At 33.4% G+C, this 19,870-nt stretch overlaps 3 protein-coding genes across 7 annotated transcripts; all 3 read left to right on the top strand.

The window, feature by feature from the left end:
• The first annotated feature begins 1,423 nt into the window (after positions 1–1,423).
• LOC110622517 (protein ENDOPLASMIC RETICULUM-ARRESTED PEN3) lies at positions 1,424–4,249 on the top strand. 2 transcript variants are annotated; one of them, XM_021767046.2, is made up of 3 exons: positions 1,424–3,233; positions 3,339–3,384; positions 3,916–4,249. In XM_021767046.2, exon 1 carries the CDS (start codon positions 1,498–1,500, stop codon positions 2,917–2,919), a length of 1,422 nt encoding a protein of 473 aa, XP_021622738.1. In that variant the 5' UTR covers positions 1,424–1,497; the 3' UTR covers positions 2,920–3,233; positions 3,339–3,384; positions 3,916–4,249. The 2 variants fall into 2 exon arrangements, with proteins under 2 accessions (XP_021622738.1, XP_021622739.1); XM_021767047.2 differs by lacking the exon at positions 3,339–3,384.
• A 1,003-nt stretch (positions 4,250–5,252) lies between these two features.
• Positions 5,253–8,810, top strand: LOC110622518 (26S proteasome non-ATPase regulatory subunit 7 homolog A). The gene is made up of 10 exons (XM_021767048.2): positions 5,253–5,545; positions 6,195–6,287; positions 6,395–6,476; positions 6,698–6,794; positions 7,011–7,086; positions 7,238–7,296; positions 7,433–7,555; positions 8,156–8,213; positions 8,294–8,379; positions 8,474–8,810. The coding sequence occupies exons 1-10, from the start codon at positions 5,359–5,361 to the stop codon at positions 8,543–8,545; spliced, it is 933 nt and encodes a 310-aa protein (XP_021622740.1). The 5' UTR covers positions 5,253–5,358; the 3' UTR covers positions 8,546–8,810.
• Positions 8,811–9,573: 763 nt separating this feature from the next.
• Positions 9,574–19,376, top strand: LOC110623767 (putative tRNA (cytidine(32)/guanosine(34)-2'-O)-methyltransferase). Of its 4 annotated transcripts, none has more exons than XM_021768787.2 (12): positions 9,574–9,840; positions 10,453–10,499; positions 10,589–10,682; positions 10,839–10,888; positions 11,225–11,274; positions 12,582–12,690; positions 13,203–13,263; positions 13,383–13,435; positions 16,717–16,809; positions 17,148–17,211; positions 17,729–17,836; positions 18,944–19,376. In XM_021768787.2, the coding sequence occupies exons 2-12, from the start codon at positions 10,473–10,475 to the stop codon at positions 19,183–19,185; spliced, it is 951 nt and encodes a 316-aa protein (XP_021624479.1). In that variant the 5' UTR covers positions 9,574–9,840; positions 10,453–10,472; the 3' UTR covers positions 19,186–19,376. The 4 variants fall into 4 exon arrangements, with proteins under 4 accessions (XP_021624479.1, XP_043816214.1, XP_043816216.1 ...); XM_043960279.1 differs by having other exon boundaries at positions 16,717–16,920; XM_043960280.1 differs by lacking the exon at positions 9,574–9,840 and adding an exon at positions 9,910–10,365 and having other exon boundaries at positions 16,717–16,920.
• Positions 19,377–19,870: the final 494 nt, after the last annotated feature.

Raw genomic sequence — 19,870 nt, 5'->3', positions numbered from 1 at the left:
GGATTCAATATTGGGCTATAAATCAATTTAAGGCATCTAAAGCCCTGAAGCCCACTCTATATATAACTTTTAATCACGCTGTCTTTTTTTTTTTAACTAAAAATTAAAAATTAAAAATATAAAATTAAAATCTCTCATATTTATTTAGATATATTTATCATTAAATTAAGTTTATGAATACATACCACTTTATTTTTATAATATAAAATTTATTTTATTTAAAACTATTTAATAGTTTTAAGAAAATTAAAAAATATTAATTAATTTTTTTATTATAAACTTACCTCTATTAAAAGAATAATTATTTCTTTAAATTGTTTAAAATGTCTTATTAGTTATTTTTTCTCTTTCATTTGTCTATTAATAAATTAATGAAAAAAGTATTAATTATATAAAATAAAGTAATTTAATAAAAATTTTAAAATATATTATTATAATTCTCTTCAAATTATGACATGTATGTTAGATTTTGTGCTTTTCTCTAATTGTCGTTGTTGTTGCCATTGACTGGCGGTTGGTCGGGGTTTGTTTTCTTTGACAATCGGTGACAAAGGCGAGGGAAGGTGCTCTGGCAGGTGTTGCATTGATTTTAGTGGTTTGGTTCGGCTATGGATTGGCTTTTGGGTTTGAGTTGAACTCTATTTTATGGGTTGATTTTTGGGTTTTGGTAACTTTTTGGTTTGGGCTGTGCTTGGCTCAATGTGGGTTGCTTCTTAGATTGCTATATGGCTAAAGCCCACTTTGTATCTTTGCCTTGGCCTTCTTAAATGCACTGCCAGTTGTATTGTTTTAAAAAAATGGTAGAAAATTGTACTTTATTTATTTTTGTTTATAATATTTTCTTAAAAATGCTTTTATCAATTTTAAAAATATTATAAGTACTGATAGAATTAAATATTAAATTAATTATTTAATTTAATTTAATATATTTTAAAAATTAAATTATTAATTTTATTTAAAAGTTAATAAATATTTGATTCAAATTAAAAAAATTTATTAAATTGAATTAATTTAAAATTTTATTTTTATTTTTTATTTAATTTAAAATTTTAATTTTATTTTTTATTTATTTTAATTCAGTTTGATTTTTAATTTTAAATTTTTAATTATTTTAATTCAATTGAATTTTAATAAAAATAAATTAAATTGAACTAGTATATTATTTTTAATAATATAAAAAAATTAGATAATATTAAAATTAAAATATTTTAATTAAAATATTAAAAATAAAATATAAAAAATAAAAAATTTATTAAAAATTCAAACTCAAATCACATTAATTTAATTTAATTTTAATTAAATTTAATTAAATTTAATTTTTATAAATAATAAATTTTTAATTTTTAATTTATTCACTTAAATTTAATTTTAAATAAAATCGAGCTGGCCACGAATTTTATCATATTCTATTCCCTTAATTTTATGTCTTAATTTCTCGTCTTAAAATTGTACTAGATTATTACAGTCGAGTGCGAAGCAATTCCACGTCTTCCACTAATGGAGAACGAAATTCCTAGTTCTAGCCCATCTCGCCATCCCACCGATCGTATCAAGCTCAATGTTGGAGGCAAGCTCTTCGAGACAACCATATCCACGATGCAATCCGGCGGTCCTGACTCCCTCTTAGCCGCCCTGTCCAGCCGCCACACTCAAGACCCTGTTTTCATTGACCGTGACCCGGAGATTTTCTCCGTTCTCCTTTCTCTGCTTCGTTCCGGCCGCATACCTTCTACTGCTCAACGCTTCTCCAAGCAAGAGCTCGCCGATGAGGCTCTCTACTATGGCATCGAGTCGCAGCTCCGATTTGCGATGTCTCCGCCTCCTCTATCTGGAATCGACGCCTCCCTTGTCACCACCATCCACCCCGCTTCAGACGGCCTGCCCTCCACCTTCACTGCTGCAGCTGGAGATGGCTCCATCTGGATAGCACACGGAGGCCAAATATCAGCTTATGATTGGAACCTCAGCCACACTGGCACCATCCGTACGCATCTTGATGATATCACCTCCATACGCCGAATCTTGCCGGATGTTGCCACCGTCGGATCAAACTCCGCTGCTGGACTCCATTTTTATGATTTTTGTAGCGCTAGTCACCTCGGGTCAACTCACTGGACTGACTCATCGGATCCTAGAATATATAAAGCCCGGGTAACTTCAATCGCTGACTCATCGAATCAGGTTTTTGCTTCCTTCGATTGTCAACACAGAGAGAATTGCATACTAGTAATAGATAAATCAACACTCCAGATTGTCTCCGAAATTGCGAGACAATCTGGGAGCTCAGCGAAGACTATGGTCCCCGGGAAGCTAACTTGGCTTCCCGATACCGGTGTGATAATCGGAACCGCGGTCACAAGTGGGGCGTTTGGGTACTCGGGATACATCAGAATATGGGACCCAAGGGCTAATGGAGCGGTGATTTGGGAGACGAGCGAGCCTGGTTCTGGCCGGAGCAGCAGATTTGGTGATTCATTCGCGGACGTCGATGTCGACGTTGAGGGCTCGAATTTGTTCAAGATCTGTTCCAAATCTGGGGATTTAGCAATGGCAGATTTACGCAATTTAGGGGATGATCCTTGGGTTTATCTGAAAGATAAAAACCCAATGATGAGATACACTGGTGGCGCAGTAGATAGTGTGATACATTGCTATAGAAGTCAGGTTTTTGTGGGAAGAGAAGGGGCTCTGGAGGTTTGGTCAAGGGTGATTGAGAAGGAAAATGGAATAGATACAGAGAATGTGATAGGTGAGGAGTTGTATAGAAGGAATTTTGTGGATAAATTGGAGGATTCAGAGAGAGGGATAATCAAGAAAATTGAAGGGGGAGGGAATAGGCTGTTTGTTAGCAGGGAAGATGTTGAGGGTATTGAGGTGTGGGAAAGCTCTCATTTATCTGGTGCAGTTTCAGTTGTGTGATCCAGATTTTGGCTTATTTGTTGTGGGAATCTGGCCTTCAACAAGCATTTGTCTTCTTGATTTTGTTGTAAAGTGCATATGAATTGAACCAACCTCGATTGGACGATCTTTAATCAATTCAGTTCATTGAATTCTTCAAGCTTCTTGGGTAGTTTCTCATTACAAGTTTCCTAGTTTTTAATGAACTGCTCCCCCTTCAATCTTCATTTGATTTTAGTTTAAATCTCCTCAATCATTTGTTGAAGACAAGAATGTTCACCCTTCATCAGAATTGAGCTTTTCATTTCCTGAGGATTCAGAGGATCCTATTCAGGGTAAAGGCTTCTTGTTGGGACGTGTTACAATATTTTTCTTTGCTTTACTACTTTTTTGTGTTTGGTAATTTTTGGGGTTACTTATTCGTGATTTTTGTTTTCCAGATAACTGTAATGATAGGCAGACATGGTATGATTTTTCAAATTACAGGTAACAGTATTTTCAGTTAGAACATGTCCTACTCAACTACTTGTTTTCTCTAATCTAATTAGGAAGAATACACACTACTTTATTCTTCAGTTTACAAAACTGAATTATGTCAGTAACCAGTGTCTATTTAAGATTCTTTATAGTGTGCTATATCTCCTAACTTACAAAAGCTTGGATATTACAAGAGAGAAATTTATAGTTTGTTTGAACAAAAGGATGATTCCTTCGCAGTAAGAATGCTCCTAAAACCTACTAAGGCTATGTCACTTTGTTCTTTCCTTTCTATTGTAATAACTGAATGTTACCAATACTGTATGAGAGAAGTGATCTTGGCAATGATTTATTTTCACAGTAGATGCCTTTGGTCTTCCCTGTTTGTTTCTTGCTTCTTCACATTTCTACAGCACATCCCTCGAATCTTTAGTGGATTTGGATCTTTGTATTGTATACCAAGTAATATATATTGCTTCTTTCCTACCACATTGTTTACTGCAAGAAACAACTACCACAATTTCTTATTATGATTTGCAGTTTCCTTGACAAGGCTGCACTTACATCGCCATGACAAAATCTCAAAAGAGCTAGAAAAAAACCGATGGAAACTCTGGAGGGTGACCAAGTCCATGAAGATAAACTAGTTTCAAGTATGCTTTCCATGTGGCCGACCTTTATTGTTCGTGTTGTTTTATTTTCCATCAGAAACACTTGGTTTGTGGAGCATGCAAGTTTTGAGCATGCTTTCCCATGTGGATAACCTTTATTGTTTGTGGAGTTGTATCTTCCACCGGAAAAACCTTATTTATGGAGCATCCGATCAATGCAGATCTGGAGTTTTGGGGGTGGAAAGTTCTTGTCCCCATGTTTATACTTCTTTGTCAATTATTCATGAAGTCCTCTATAGTATTTTACCCAAAATGAAGAGAAGTTTGGGTGCATGAACGATAAAATACGCAGCATCATAGGAATGGCAGCTCTTCTCTGTATTTTGTTGCAGTTTTTCTTTTCTTTTCTTTTTTTTTTTCGGGTGGAAGAAAAGCTAATAATGAAGTGCTCAAATGGCGCTAATATGGTAGCTAGGTACATGGGTGGTGTCATTTCGATGCAGAGCAGGCGAAGCCAACAAAAGATTAGGAAAGCCCAGTTGAATGAGAATCAAGTGAGTCAGTGTACTTTGTGGCAGCTATTTGGATGCTCAAAGTTACTTGAGATTTATTTAGAGAGAAAGGACATAATAATTAGTTATTATAATTTTAATATTTATAACAATTTAATTTTTTTAATTTACATTGATTTATTTAATTTTTTTATCTGAATTAGGAATTTATAGTTGACTAATGAGAATTTAACAGAAAAATTATTTTATTAATAAAATAAAAGTTTATGAACTAAATTATTTAGTATTCAAAAGTGCATAGTAATTTACTTGATATCAAGACTAAATTATTATAAAAAATATTTTTTTTAAGAAAATTTAAAAATATATTGAATAAGGACTTGTTTCCGATTACTATTTTTTATGTTCTACCTCTAAATGGAAGACTAATCACTCTTCATGGTTTTTTTCAATTAGAGACTATAGTTGTGTTTTAGATTATAATAATATATAAATTCACTATTATATTTATATTTAATTTTGAATTTTTTAATTTTTTTAAATATTTTTAATATATAATAAAGTTTAATATATTTAAAATAGTTATAATAAAAAAAATTAATTCCATTTCAAAGAAAAATTAAAAAATTAATTAAAAAATTATATTTTTTAATATATATAAAAAAGCAGCCGGAAGAAAAATGACGGGAAGAGGTAGTATATTTTTCAAAAATATAAAAAGCTTTCGGGTCAACTAGACCCGTTTGCCCGTGTGGTCTGGCATGCCGTAGAGGCTACAAAAGCGTTTTTGCGAGGTTAGAGAAGCTGTGAAAGAGCAATCGAGCTGTAGACTGCAGAGAGAAAGCTAAAGAAATTTGGGAATGGACGTGATAAAGACGCAGCAAATACAGTCAAGGCCAATAGAGAAGGTGATAGTGCATCCACTGGTTCTTCTCAGCATCGTCGATAACTACACCAGAGTCGCCAAGGACACTCGCAAGCGAGTCATTGGTGTCTTACTCGGTAGCTCTTTTAAAGGCACCGTCGATGTCACTAATAGCTATGCAGGTCCCATTTCTTTCTCTTCTTCATTATCTTTTCATATCAGCCGCTTGAAGCCCTCGCTGCTATTTAATTTTTCTTAATTTTGTTCTAGATCTAATTTTTCTTTCTTAAGTTTCATTGCTATACAGGAAATTGAGCTTTTGCAATTGTTGTGTTTTCTTGTTTGAATAGTGGGCTAGGTTTCATGCAGTGAAACTTGTTTAATAATGGTATTGTAGCGCTGTCGTTAATTTCTTCATTGGTCCACAATTTTGTGTGGTTAGGGAAGATCTTATGTTTGGTTTGGTATAATGTTTTCCCTGTATCTAGTCAACCTGAGCTTTTTCATAAGCTCTGAACTTTTAAGTTGGAGAAGATTGGAGTCCTTAGTAATGGGTCACTGATTAGGTGTCACTGAGGTTATTTTCTTTTCAAAAGGCATTTCCTCTGCTTTGCATAAGGTTGTCTTAAATTTTTTAGAGGTTTTATGTTAATGGATGGAGAAAAGACAGTTGAGCTAGTTCCAATTCTATGCGCTAAAGATGTGTTAATATTATGGCATTAACATAAATTGTAAACAGAGTAATGTGTTTTGATACTATAGCATACATTGTAAATATAGTACTCTCAATAATGATTGCTGAGTTTCAGTATTGTAATTTTGTGCTTTCAGTGCCTTTTGAAGAAGAAGACAAGGACCCAACTATATGGTTTCTTGACCACAACTACCATGAATCTATGTTTTCAATGTTCAAAAGAATAAATGGTAATACTTGTTTCAATTTCTTGTTATTTGTGATTGCTATTTATGTTATATTGTCATTTATCTCCATATATGTCTTATCAATTTGTATTTTGTGGCAACTCTTTCAGCCAAGGAACATGTCGTAGGTTGGTATAGTACAGGCCCAAAGCTAAGGGAGAATGACCTAGATATTCACCAGTTATTCCACAAGTAAGATCATATTCTTATTTATAGTCATTTCATAAATTTCTTACACATTTTATGCTCTTTTTTGCTTTCTATCCATTATAGTACCGAATCTTTGTGTTTGTTGAATGGTTCTATGTATGCTTTTGGTTTTTTAACAAGGATGAGGTTGTGAAACTTGTACTTAGGTCATTGCTTTTTTTAAAGTTCACTTTTTCTTTATCAAGTGATTTGTGGTGATGTAGCTATGTCCAAAATCCTGTCTTGGTTATTATTGACGTTCAGCCTAAGGAGTTGGGAATACCTACCAAGGCCTACTATGATGTTGAAGAAGTTAAAGAGGTAACAATAAATCATGTTTTGCTTTCTAGTTGTTATCAGTGATTAATCTAGTGCATTATATTATATGAAAGTGGAATACAACTGATTCAATTGTCAAAGACGGTTAAATCATGTGATGAGGACTCTAATGAAATTAAAGAAGTGGTTTGATATTTGTTGAGGTTCCAGTTGGCTTTTTTTCTCACCTTTTCTTTCTTTTTTTTTTAATAATAATAGAATGCCACTCAAAAGAGCCAGAAGGTTTTTGTTCATGTGCCTTCAGAAATTGCAGCTCATGAGGTTGAGGAAATTGGTATGGCATAATATGGAAGTCAAGTTGTCCTGTCAGAATGTGTGTGTTTTTTTTCCTGTCCTTTATTAGCTATGAAGAAGATACAGTTGCTATTAACCCGGTTTTATTTGACATTTACTTTCACTAATGATGTCTTTGCCTCGCCCAACAGGAGTTGAACACTTGCTGCGGGATGTGAAGGACACAACCATCAGCACACTTGCAACTGAGGTTTTTGTTTCCTAACAGATTTTCTATGCTTGATTATTGAGCTTTCTTCATCTTTTTAAATATTCTTTTAGTATATGGATGTTGAAATAATAGATAAATGGAAATAAGGTGAAGGACCATTATCTTCTATTCTCAGGTTACTGGTAAACTTACAGCTTTGAAGGGTTTGGATGCACGACTACGAGAAATTCGGGGTTATCTTGATCTTGTCATTGATGGAAAGCTGCCATTGAATCATGAGATCCTTTACCATTTACAGGTGTGGTTTATATTGTTATCTGTTTATTACTGCACCCTACAAGTTTTAGTTTCCTTTATTTTAGACTTTTCCAGTAATATTCTGTTTTTCATGCTTGATTATTCTACCTTTTCTTGCTCTTCAATGAAATAAGCTTATTATTCTATTAGCTAATGAAATGCTCAAGGTTCTTCAGTGTTGATTGGTTAGAGCCGGTGGCTATAATTGGAATTGATGAGCAATTATTAACTTTTTAATTGCTTGTTGATTTTTAATTTTTGATGTATTTACTTCTATTGATTGATTTCAGGTTATATTAATCATTCTTAAGAAGCATCTGAGGTTTGAAATTAGTGTTTATTGTGTTGGAAAATTCATTTGATTGTCATCCAAGTATAGTGTGCAATGATAGCTGCAAGTAAATATGGAGTTGTGTGTGTGTGCATGAGTGTAGTGGGAACTGGAATGCCAGTGGTAGGCTGTTTGGATAGGTCATTTTGGCAGGGAGCTTATTCAGGTTTATTGTCCTAGGTGTTCTCAATATGAACCAAGTGCTGTTATACAATAGCCCTTCAATGTTCTCAACTTTGTTTACCGTATTTTCTTATATCTATTATGCAGGATGTGTTCAACCTACTGCCAAATCTTAATGTGAGCGAGTTGATCAAGGCTTTTGCCGGTAAACACAACTCATAATTGACATATATGCTTGCTCCTCAGAAGTACATAGATCACTAACTGTTTATCTTGTTATTGCAGTAAAAACAAATGATATGATGTTGGTTATATATCTATCATCTCTCATTCGAAGTGTCATCGCACTTCACAACTTGATTAATAATAAGGTGACAGCCTTTTCCATGCAAATAGCTAAAAAATGATAACTACTTCTGTGAATGTTCACGGCATTCAATTTACTTGCAAAATTTGGTCTTCCAGATGCTTAACAAAGAACATGAGAAAGCAGAGGATGCAAAACCAGCGACAATCCCAGCTGCCAATGGAAGCTGAAAATCTATTCTTCAGGCTTTGGGACAATAGTCATGACACAGCTCCAGAGCTAATGGACTAGCTTATGGTTGTAAGACATTTGAGGCAATTTTGTTGTTTAGCAGTAAAATAGTAGAATGAAAGATGACAAAGCCCCCTGATGATCTTGATTTGTGAGATGGTGGTAGTTAAATGTATTCTATTTAGCATTGTAAACCATTTAAACTTATGATTTACTCTTCAATACTTTGTTTAGGTGCTTGAATTGAATGCCGTCCTTCTATTCCACGATTCCCATTTTAGCTATGGGACTATCATTAGCCTATGATCTGCTCCTCTGGCTACCCTTGGTGAAACTAAAACTGTGGTGCTTGCTGCTTGATTCACATTTGCATTATTTCATCTCCTTCCTCCTTTTTACCTCGTTGAAAGACCCTGCCTAGTTAATTCTTTTAGTTAAAAGAATTAAATTTTTTTCATAGAATTGTTCAAAAAGAAATCAATTAAATTAAATTGTATCCTTATAAAATTTTTGATTCTAGTGTTAATAAAGTTAAATCTTGTTGCATAATTCCATAAATGTACACCAGAGGGAAATACAAAATTTTAAAATTAGAATATAAATATAAAATATAGTAAATATGTAATTTTTTTTTTTGTTGAAATGATATAAGGATGTAAGACAAAATGCATTTAATTTTTTTTTTGAAATAAAAATTAATAATGGTCACAAATTACAAGTTATTTTTTTAATGAAAATTTTATTAATTTTTAAATATATTTCAATTTAATATATATTAAAAAATATAATTTTTAATTTAATAATAAATATATTTAATTTAGCCGAAAAATTTCAAATTTAACATCCCAATTCCCTAACTCTAATATAAAAAAAGCATAAATTATTAATTTTAAAAATAATTTTATAACAAAATAATATTAATATAGTATATATTAAAACAATATATATATATTTTTTGTTTTGACAGTGTTATCTGTAGTTTTTAATATGTATATAAAAATAAATTAACGATTTTTTTCTTTGAAATTTAATATCATTCCATTATTCTAGAAAATTTTTAACGTAATCTACCGTGAAATATACTGCGCCAACGAATGGGCAGGCCGTTGAGGACAGCTGCCAGTTAGAAAATAGCTCGAACATCGCCGCTGCCGCGAGTGCTGCAGAGATTCTGTTCTGATTCTTTTGCGTTTGCTTCACGTCTTCTCGTTCTTTAGAACTTAGGAAACTCTCTGCGTGAATGCTTGAGAAGAAGAGCATATTGATTTGACTCACTTGACCTAAACCAAAGCAAGTAAGCTCTCATCCCTTTTATTTCAATTTTATTATTTTTTTTTCTAATATTTATTCGGTCTCTCTCTCTGCTTTGTCTGCCTTGATCGAAACTGGTTTCTTTCGCTTATTTTGTATCTTCTGGCCCTGTCTCCTTCTGAATCCCATTGTCATTTTTTGTGATCACAAACGTAGAGTCGTTTAAAGAAACAAGCTATACCCTTTATCATCTAAGTTCTAGGCTTCTAGCTATGCACATAAGGTGCTTGAAGAAATGGCCTACCTAAATTTGGTTATGCCTCACGGAGACAGAAGGGGAAAACAAAACCCAAAAAATTTTTGCTATTCCCTTTTGCCAGTGTAGTAATATTAGCTGTTCGTCAATGCAGTTTTCGCTTTGAAGAAAGTGTTTTGCCTTATAGTGATACGGATTTTGTGGCCAACTCTAAGCCCAATTTAGTTTCTGAAACATGTAGCCTTTATATGATCTATAACATCATGCTTCTCATTCTCGTTAGCGTTGACATCATTGTTGTTAGTGCCAAAGGTAGATGTGCTACTTACTTTCACCCTGAACCATATGCTTCTTTTAATATTGGAGCTAACCAACCAATAACTTTTCTGGTATTTGCAGAAGTAGTGACTATCTAAAACATGGGAAAGGCATCAAGGGATAAGAGGGTAAGTCATGCTTATGTTAAAAGTTCATTGCTTCTTTTCCCTTGTTGCTATATATGGCTAGAGGTGATAATGAGATAATCAATCTGCAGGATATCTACTACCGAAAAGCAAAAGAAGAAGGTTGGCGTGCTCGAAGTGCTTTTAAGCTTCTTCAGATAGATGAGGAATTCAACATATTTGAAGGTACATAGTACATTCAACCCCCCCTCCCCTTCCTTTCCCTCTCTCAAGTTGACTCCTTTTGTCTATTCCTGAGTAAGAATGAGGTCACAATGCATAAGATATTATCTTGGTTAGTGATTTGCTCACCTTGTTGTGTGATCATGATTTGATTTGTAGGGGTGAAGCGTGTGGTGGATTTATGTGCTGCACCTGGCAGTTGGAGTCAGGTATACTTAAATTGACTATGTTCTTCCTTTGAATGTTTAAAGGCAATATCTTCCTTTCTGTGATATTTTAGCTATCTATTACAAAATTAGTCAACTTCAGTAGTTTAAGAATACCCTTGATTGCTCTCCTCATCTTCTCTTTCTGTTGCCAACAACGGTACACTTTTCAATTTTGGATGTTTTAATCTTTCGCACTGGAAATTCCTTCACTTTGGAATATAGGCCACCCTAAAATTTTATTATGCTATATAGTGGACATTATACTTATATTATGGTAATGCTGTTTCGGGTGAGTAATGTACAAAACATCTTGATTAGTATGGTTTCCATTTGCAGGTTTTGAGCCGTAAATTATATCTGCCGGCAAAACTTTCACAAGATTCAAGGTCAAATTTCAGTCTGTTATTTGAAAATATGTTTACATCAAAATTTGTAAAAGGCCATATGCCAAGCTTAGCATATAACCTTCACCTGAAAAGTGCCCTGACATTGCCTTACCTGTTGAAAATACAAAAAGAGATGTGCATGTTATGGGAAGCATTGTAACTGAATTATTTCTTGATTTACATTGAAAGTGTAGCTTGTCTTAATTCCATCCTTCCACTTTCTGAGTCTACAGTGTGAGTTAGATTGATCAAAGCCTTGAATGTTGGTATTCATGAGAGAGGTTTGCAATAGATGATCTCCGTTACAAAAATGTAAATTGATTTTGCACTGGCACTATCTATTTTGCATTTTCCTTGAGTCAAACTTGTGATTTTAGCTTATTGCTGTCTCTTGAATATACAAGGGATGTGAAAGAAAACTAGTATGCTCAAGAAACAGCTTTCTAAACACCTTTTTTACGTAAAGTAAAATTAACAAATCAGGAAAAAATGTTTGACTTGTTTTAACATGTGCTTGACTTGATCTTGTTTTATGCCCATTTATGTTTGTTTAGCTACTTTTCTGAAGCTTGATTAGATTTGATAGGTAATTAACTTTAAGCTATGAAATTTGGCATTTTAGTGATAAAAAAACATTATAGTCTGTTGTTAGATCTTCATAATAGGAGTTGAATGATTAAAATAAATTGCTGGAATGCAAAATATTTGCTTTGAAGTTTGAAATATAGGGAATGGGCAAGTAAAAAAGTGGGAAACAAGCGAGGAAGGAAAATGTGGTATTTGCGCACATTGATCCAATCCAAACACACATCTGTACATAGAAAAAAATACCTGATACCGACTAGTGAATCTTGAACTTGAGCTTCAAATTGAATAAAATAAATATTATCAGGCATAAATACCTGATACTCAGCTCAGCTCAAATTGTTTACATTATACACTGTTCATAATTTCATTGTATTACAATAAATATTGAAAAGAATGAACTTTCATTCCAGGAAAAGGAAAGAAAATGTGAAATTTATTCTTCATTTCTGTTGAGATAGTAACTTTCCAATATTTTGAGCTTGACCTTGAAGTTTAATTAACATAAGCATTGCCTGGCCTAGACACTTTAGACTTAGCTTGCTTGGCTCAACTTGTTTACACCCTGTACACACTTCATAATTTTCATTGTCTTACAATAAATATTGAAAAAATAATAATAATACTTTTATGAGTTTCATCGACAAAGAAAAAGAAAGAAAACATCAAATTTATTATTCCTTTCATATTGAGATGGAAACTGTCTACTTTGTGATTTGCAGGGATGATGAACTTCCTCTTATTGTGGCTATTGACTTACAACCCATGGCTCCAATTGAAGGTGTTATCCAAGTACAGGGAGACATCACCAATGCCCGAACAGCTGAAGTGGTGAGGAACTGAGGATGGTTTCCTCTATCCTTCACATGCATTTTCCAATTAACATTGTATAGAAATTTATTTTATTGTTTTTTAAAAGTTAAATGGCCTATTTGAGTTATTTCTGTTTTGATTGGAATACAATTGTATAATCATGTCTTGAAGTTGTTTAGTGAGTATTGAGAAATGGCATTCTAAGTCTGAATATATTGAAGATGGTTAAAGTCTATAAATGGTTTGTAGATTTCCAAAGGCTTCTTTTTTGGGTGAGTAGCATACGTCGAACAAAATTCTTGGGGCTCTAAAATGCTAAGAGGAAGTTACTGGGAATATGACCATATAATTAAATCTACATGCAACCATCAACTAGTTGGATTTGTTGATTTTTCCACTATTGTTTATCACTTTGGTTCTTTTGGGATGAGCATACTTGCACCTTCATATGGTAAATCAAATCAACGTTACTTCATTACTATTGCATGATGGTTGGTTCTTTATTACTCATCTTTTTTTCTCTTTTGTAGGTTATTAGACATTTTGATGGCTGCAAGGCTGACCTGGTTGTATGTGATGGTGCACCCGATGGTAATGCAACATTTACAGTCCTTCATGTTAAATGGTTAATCACCTTATTGGCTTAGATTAATACAGTAATTAATATTTTATACTTTCTAATGTTTGCTTTATAATGTTCTGACTTACAGTCACTGGTCTTCATGATATGGATGAATTTGTTCAATCTCAACTCATACTAGCGGTAAGAGTTCAGATTCCTAGACTTACTCCTGCATACCTAAGGATGTTGTCTTTCGTTTGTAAAGGAATATGAATATATGTGAAACACAAGTAATTTCTATGCTTCATTTTTATTTTATGTTCTTAATAGTTTTATTTTAATGCCACAATATTGGAGAGAATGACAATATCGATCAAGGTTTGTTTTATTCAATTTTGTAGGTTTATTATAGTGTAGTCACCATTTGCATATTATGTTAATCTTAAATAATTATGAACCATGGACTTCTCTCACATAATTGTGAATCTTACCAATAGAATCTATATATGATCTTTTATTGTTGGCTCCAAACTTTCTAAAAAAAATTCCAAAATTTTCCACATTTTCACTATAAAATCTCAAAATCTTTAATTTACAGTAAAATTCAAAATTTTTGCAGTTAAGTACCAAATATTTATGCAAAATGTTAAATCGTTTCTGAACAATGAGTGAATTGATTAATCTGTTTTCTGGAGTGAACTGGGACAAATCAGTACATGATCAATCAGATTCGACTGATTCTTCCCTTATTGTGTTTGTAAGACCCAATTGTTTAAGTTCATATTTTACAATAACTTGCCATGAAAGAACCCCCTAAACCCTACACCAATTAATTTGAAGTAAGGAGAGAAAAAGAGAATAAAAAACCTTTTTCCTGTCATACCTAAACAGTAAACAAAATCAAATCATCTTGCTGTTTGGCATGAATCTGCATTCTGTTCCTATTCCTGTACTCCAGTCTCCTACACACTAATAATGTCTTGTGACATTCAGAAGTCCCCCCCCCCTTCTCCATATGACATTCATTTCCCTCTCCTTTTTTGTACTTTTTATCTATTTTCTGATCTGTTAACTTTTATCCATGTAACAATCATTGTCACATTGTGATGTTACTTACCCATTCAGATTGCCCATTTGTTCCTTTTTTTTTCTGCCATAGCTTGTTGACTTTTATGGTTAGGACCTTTTAGGTTCTATTGCAAACATGTTAAAGCATTAGGTCATGAAGACTAAGATAGACTTGACCATGGTCCGGTTCAAACTGTGAATTGGACAGGTCAAATCCGAGACCAGAACTGGTCAAAAGGTTCCATTTCGTGAACCGAACTGGGACCATTTATTAGGAGGGGGTTACAAGGTTTGAACTGGAATTGGCTGATTCTTTTTTTTTTTGAAATTATATTAGCTGATTTGGTTCCTTTAATTTTTATTATAAAAAATAAATAAATGGTGTATTTTAAATCTAAATCTTCTAAATTTTTATGTATTCTAATTTATAGAATGATAATTTTTTTTAAAAGAAAAAATTAAAATCAGGCCGAACTGGAATTAGAAGCAAACAGAATCACTTTGAACAACAGCTATTACTTTTCTGGAACCAAAGCTGTTTCAAACTGGGACCATTTTAACCAAAACTGAATCGAACTGTGCAGCTTGACAAATTGGCAGTTCTAGCTCGTGGCCGGGTCTAGACTAAGGGTTATGTTGATGAAGCTCAAAGATCATTTGAAGACAAGTGTTGGTGTTCCACTTCTTTTTTTTTTTTTTTGTGGCATATGGCTACATGATATGGAGCATAAATATTATATATTTTGTATCAAATGAATATGAGATATGACTCTTAACATTTAGTGAAAATTACTGTTTAGTTCTTATAGTATAGGAAAACTCACTCGATAGTTTTTGGACTTTTAAAAATAAACTAAAACATTGCTCACGTTTAAAAAATTCAATTAGTCCTTCTGTTACTTGAAGCCGTTAAGGACTAATGAAAAGTAAAAAATGACCTAAATTAGACTAATAACTACTCAATTAACCTAAAAGGAAAAAAAGCCCCTAAATCCCCAATTTCCCTATGCCCTCTCTCTTCATACATGCCCCCCATAGTCTTCTTCACCTTGTCTCTTCCCTTTGTCTCTTCTCTTTCTCTCTACCCATTCTTGCACAATGATTGAGTGAGAGTGGGTATCGATTGAGCGAGAGTGGTTCCTGTTGATCTAAGTGAACAAGTTCTTCTGCTGAGTGTTAATGGGAACCAATAATGTCTGTCTCAAATAATGAAGATAAAGTATCCTTATTATTTGTTATTTCATATGTAAAATGTGGCCCATTTGTTTTAAAATTAGGTTTCGCCTTATTGTTTTCTTGAATTTGCTTTATTCTGAAATAGATTGTTGATTGATCTCGATACATGATTGCAAGATTCTCATGTTGTTTCCAAAATTTTGAGGTGTCGATACATGACTCACTAGAGCCAAAAGATCAAAATGTTGGAGATCCCATTGGAAAAGCTTGTGGGATAGATTCTAAATTTCATAAAGCCAATGGCCAAACTCTTGCTGAAGGGACCGAGCAAGAAACTAAATAGGATAGTGTATTGGGTTCTGTCCATGTTGGTGACATTGATGAAGATGCTGCAATCAATGTGGAAGTTGAACGTACATCAATTGAAAGAGTAGAAGAGGAACCAACTATCAGACTAGATGACCCACATTAAACAAGCCAAAAGAAGTTGCTTCAGTTAAAGAAGAGGAAACTTTGGACATAGAGAAAGTAAAGAAGATTCAAGGAAAGAATATGAACTTCTATCCCTTTTCCCACACTCACCATATGAGAGGAAGGATGTTGATTTCTCTTGGCTGCCATGGCAAATAATGAGAGGAAAGAAGAAGTGATAGTAAAATTAGGGTTTTCTCTTAAGTTTAAAAGGGTTTTAAACATTAATTAGAAGGGTATTTTTGGAAGAAAAATCTTCTCTCTTCTCCTTTCACGTTAAAATTAACGGCATTAGTTAGAAAAAGTAACGGCGGGGATTAACCAGTTGCATTTTTTAAATGTGAGGGATGTTTTAATGTATTTTTAAAAATTTAGGAACCGACTAGTGTGTTTTTCGATACTATAGGGACTAAATAGTAATTTTTCATAATATTTATTTGGTTTATATGTGCATTTGTGTTTTAGAAGAGTGGATCATGGGAAACTTCATGAGTTTAGACTCACATTTCTTGCTTTATGGGCAAACATATATCGTTAGATGATACTTGATATTTGGAAAAATATGTCCTATTTTGATGTGTTTTGTATGTTTTATGTGAATATATTGTATCGAAAATTATGATTCACTTGTTAAAAAAAATGAGGGTTTTGATTCCTAATTTGATTTGATGGTTATGGTTTGCGTGTATTGACTCCGAGAAAGTTTGTAATCTTGTTCAGGTTTTTTTAACTCTGATAGTAGCTCTGCTGGATGATATTATTTGCAGGGTTTGACAATTGTCACACATGTACTTAGAGAAGGTGGGAAATTTATTGCTAAAATATTTCGTGGGAAAGATACAAGTCTTCTTTACTGCCAGGTGCATGAAATGCTCATTAGAAGTTCAATTTTTTATGATGCATCTTATGATCTGGTTACTTGTTTGTTGTTCAATCATTCCCTGTCATATCACGCCAAAGCTTGTGTTCTGGTGCGTTTGAAATTTTTAGACAATTAGTGAGGTTACTTTCTGTTAATCATGTATATTCAACAAATAACCAGAGTTATGTTGAACCAGTAAAAGCAAAAACAACTATAATAAATTTGTTGACTCCAAGTCAAGGGGCAGGCTTTAGGCTGAAGGACTTGTTCAAATGAAATATTCTTGTTTTTAGATCAAACATACCATTTATGATGTTGTTTCTTTTTCTGTTGCAGCTCAAATTATTTTTCCCTGTCGTGACTTTTGCAAAACCAAAAAGTAGCCGCAATTCCAGTATAGGTAAGAGTAACCTTTTCTTTTGTTGTCCTTTTTTGTTGACACAATCGAATTTCTTATCTGGGGAGTGTATGGCTCAGCGTATTCTCATAGAGAACTGAGCAGCTGCATTGCATAAGAAAGATATTTCTAGAAAATGAGTTGTCACTGAAATATAGTATGAAATGCAATTCAATATGACTCCCAGTGAACTAGAAAAACTTCTGGTTTCCATGAATTTTTTTTTTTGGGTGCGGGGGTGGGATTGGTTTACATTTATGCTTTGTGAGAGTCTGGTCTTTCTAGGGAACAAATGTCAAGGGAGAAGCAAAATGTGGTAAGCATTGTTGTATGGGGCACTTGAATAGGAATATCATCCAATTGGAACAGTGACACCATCCCTACCTACAAAGGGATAGATGTGGATTAACCAGGGCAATGATATTAGTGATGATAAGCACAAAACCGATGGATGTTCTTGCATGCAAGCACAAGAAAAGATGAAATGCTTATAACTAAAATTATGTCTTTCCTAATGCAGAAGCATTTGCAGTTTGTGAGAATTATTCCCCTCCTGAGGGATTTAATCCAAAAGACTTGCATCGCCTCCTAGAAAAGGTGGGAAGCCCCTCAGGCATGGACGATATAGGTAATATAACAATGTTATTATATAAATATATAATTATTATTTGTTTTACATATTTATATATCTGTGAATTTGTATGTATAGTTTCATATGGATTGTTAAAGAAACATGCTTGCAATATACTTTTCTGTTTGAATAATGATTCTCTATTAGTATACGATGTCACAGTTTTTTGCCCTTCTGCAATTCATAGTCGGTCACTTTCAGCAAAGAATATTCGTAGGCTTATTTGTTTTTTCCCCTCTTGGGACAACACATATTCAACTAGCAAAGTTTGCAGGTTATTTATTATTATTATTATTTTCTAATTCTTAAGTTCGTTCTCATAAACCTCAAATGATTGGGCAACATAACCTTTTATAGCAGCCACTTACATTCAATTATAATAACTAGGAGTAGTGGAATGTAGGCAGGGAGTGATTCAGAAAAAGCCATTCAGTTCAAGGAGTATTACAATGTTGATTTGACTTAGCATGAACAGTGCAGGCTACCCCTACCGTGCAATTTGTCTTGTTATAGCCTGATACTTCCCTTTTAATTTGAGGGATTTTCGTTCATTTGCATAGGATTTGTAAAGTAACTTTTCTTTTTTGGAAAGATAAAATCATTTCTTTAAGTCTTTGCAACAATGAATCATAGTATCTTTCTCTTTCTTTTGTATTCCTTTTTCTTCAACTGCATAATTCTCAATATCAACAATAATCATAGTAAACTCTTATCAAATTATCTAGTATTTGGTGTCCCAAATGAGTAAATACTGAACAACTTCTAAAGATCAGGAATGTATAACCAATTTAACTTCCTAAATAAAATAAATACTACTTTTTGAATAATAATAAAATTCTAAAAATATAAAACGTCCAATTAATAAAAACCTAAATTCATGATTTTACAAAGAAAAACTAAATCATACGAACAATAAAAAGAAAAAGTTTGATTTCCTTGACTGTAACTGCATCAGTAGTATTGTTCTTTACTTAGATCAAGTGAGACAGTATTACACAGCTTTAGTTAAATTACTGGTTCTTCCGGGGCTTGTTCTAAATATATCTCGTTTCTCATTGCTGGATTATTAGTAATATTCTGGAAATTATATTTGTTTTGTTACAGATTGCAGCAGTGGATGGTTAGAAGGACCGAATAAGGTTTATATCCCATTTCTAGCTTGTGGGGACCTTAGCGGGTATGATTCTGACCGATCATATCCGCTGCCGAAAGTTGCGGAGGGCACTTATCAGAGCTTGGATCCTGTACAACCCCCAATCGCCCCTCCTTATAAGAGAGCTCTTGAAATGAAGAAAGCTTCTAATCATGGCATCAAAGAGCTTGAAAAACTCTCTTTGGATTCCTAATCCTCCCCCTAAATTTTTCATTCTTTTTCTCCCTTTTTCTGTTCCCTTTTGAACATGAGCTTAGCAGATTTGGAAGGGTTAGTTTTTGTTGTACTTGCTTATTACTGGCAGACATACAATGATTACCATGTCCTAATTATTAACTTTCATCATTATCAATTTTATCTCTCGAATCATTTGACAGAGATTTATTTACACAATCTCTTTCTTTTTTTTTTTTCCTGATAGATGCACACGAGACCACTAATTTGTAAAAGTAATAATACCTTGTAGACATGAATTCCTCATCCTTCGTGGGCATTTCTATGTATCTAGGAAGTAACCTGCTTCCGTGATCCAATTAAGACTTTCTGAAAAGTGAACTTAACAGAAATTAACAGAAAATAATCCATTCTGATGACTTGGGTACCTATCATATAGGAGTCTCTGGAGTGAAAAAAAAACAATAAAAATAGTGACCACCAACTGGGATATTCGGTGAACTTTGCAATTATGGTCCTGATAATGACTCAACCATCTAGGATTGGCCCAACCCTTTGGAATGGTCTGCATCGATGAGTTACATGGTGTTGAGTTTTCATACATGTAATTTATGTCACCCCCTGATCAGCTGGGTTAAGCTATGCCTTTAACTAAGCTTTAACATACAGTAACATTCATGAACCTCTGATAGGTTCAAGTAGTT

Source organism: Manihot esculenta, chromosome 9, assembly GCF_001659605.2.
Source record: "Manihot esculenta cultivar AM560-2 chromosome 9, M.esculenta_v8, whole genome shotgun sequence".
Lineage (NCBI taxonomy): Eukaryota > Viridiplantae > Streptophyta > Magnoliopsida > Malpighiales > Euphorbiaceae > Manihot > Manihot esculenta.
The sequence above is the reverse complement of the archived record's forward strand: the minus strand, read 5'-3'. Positions and strand labels throughout refer to the sequence as shown.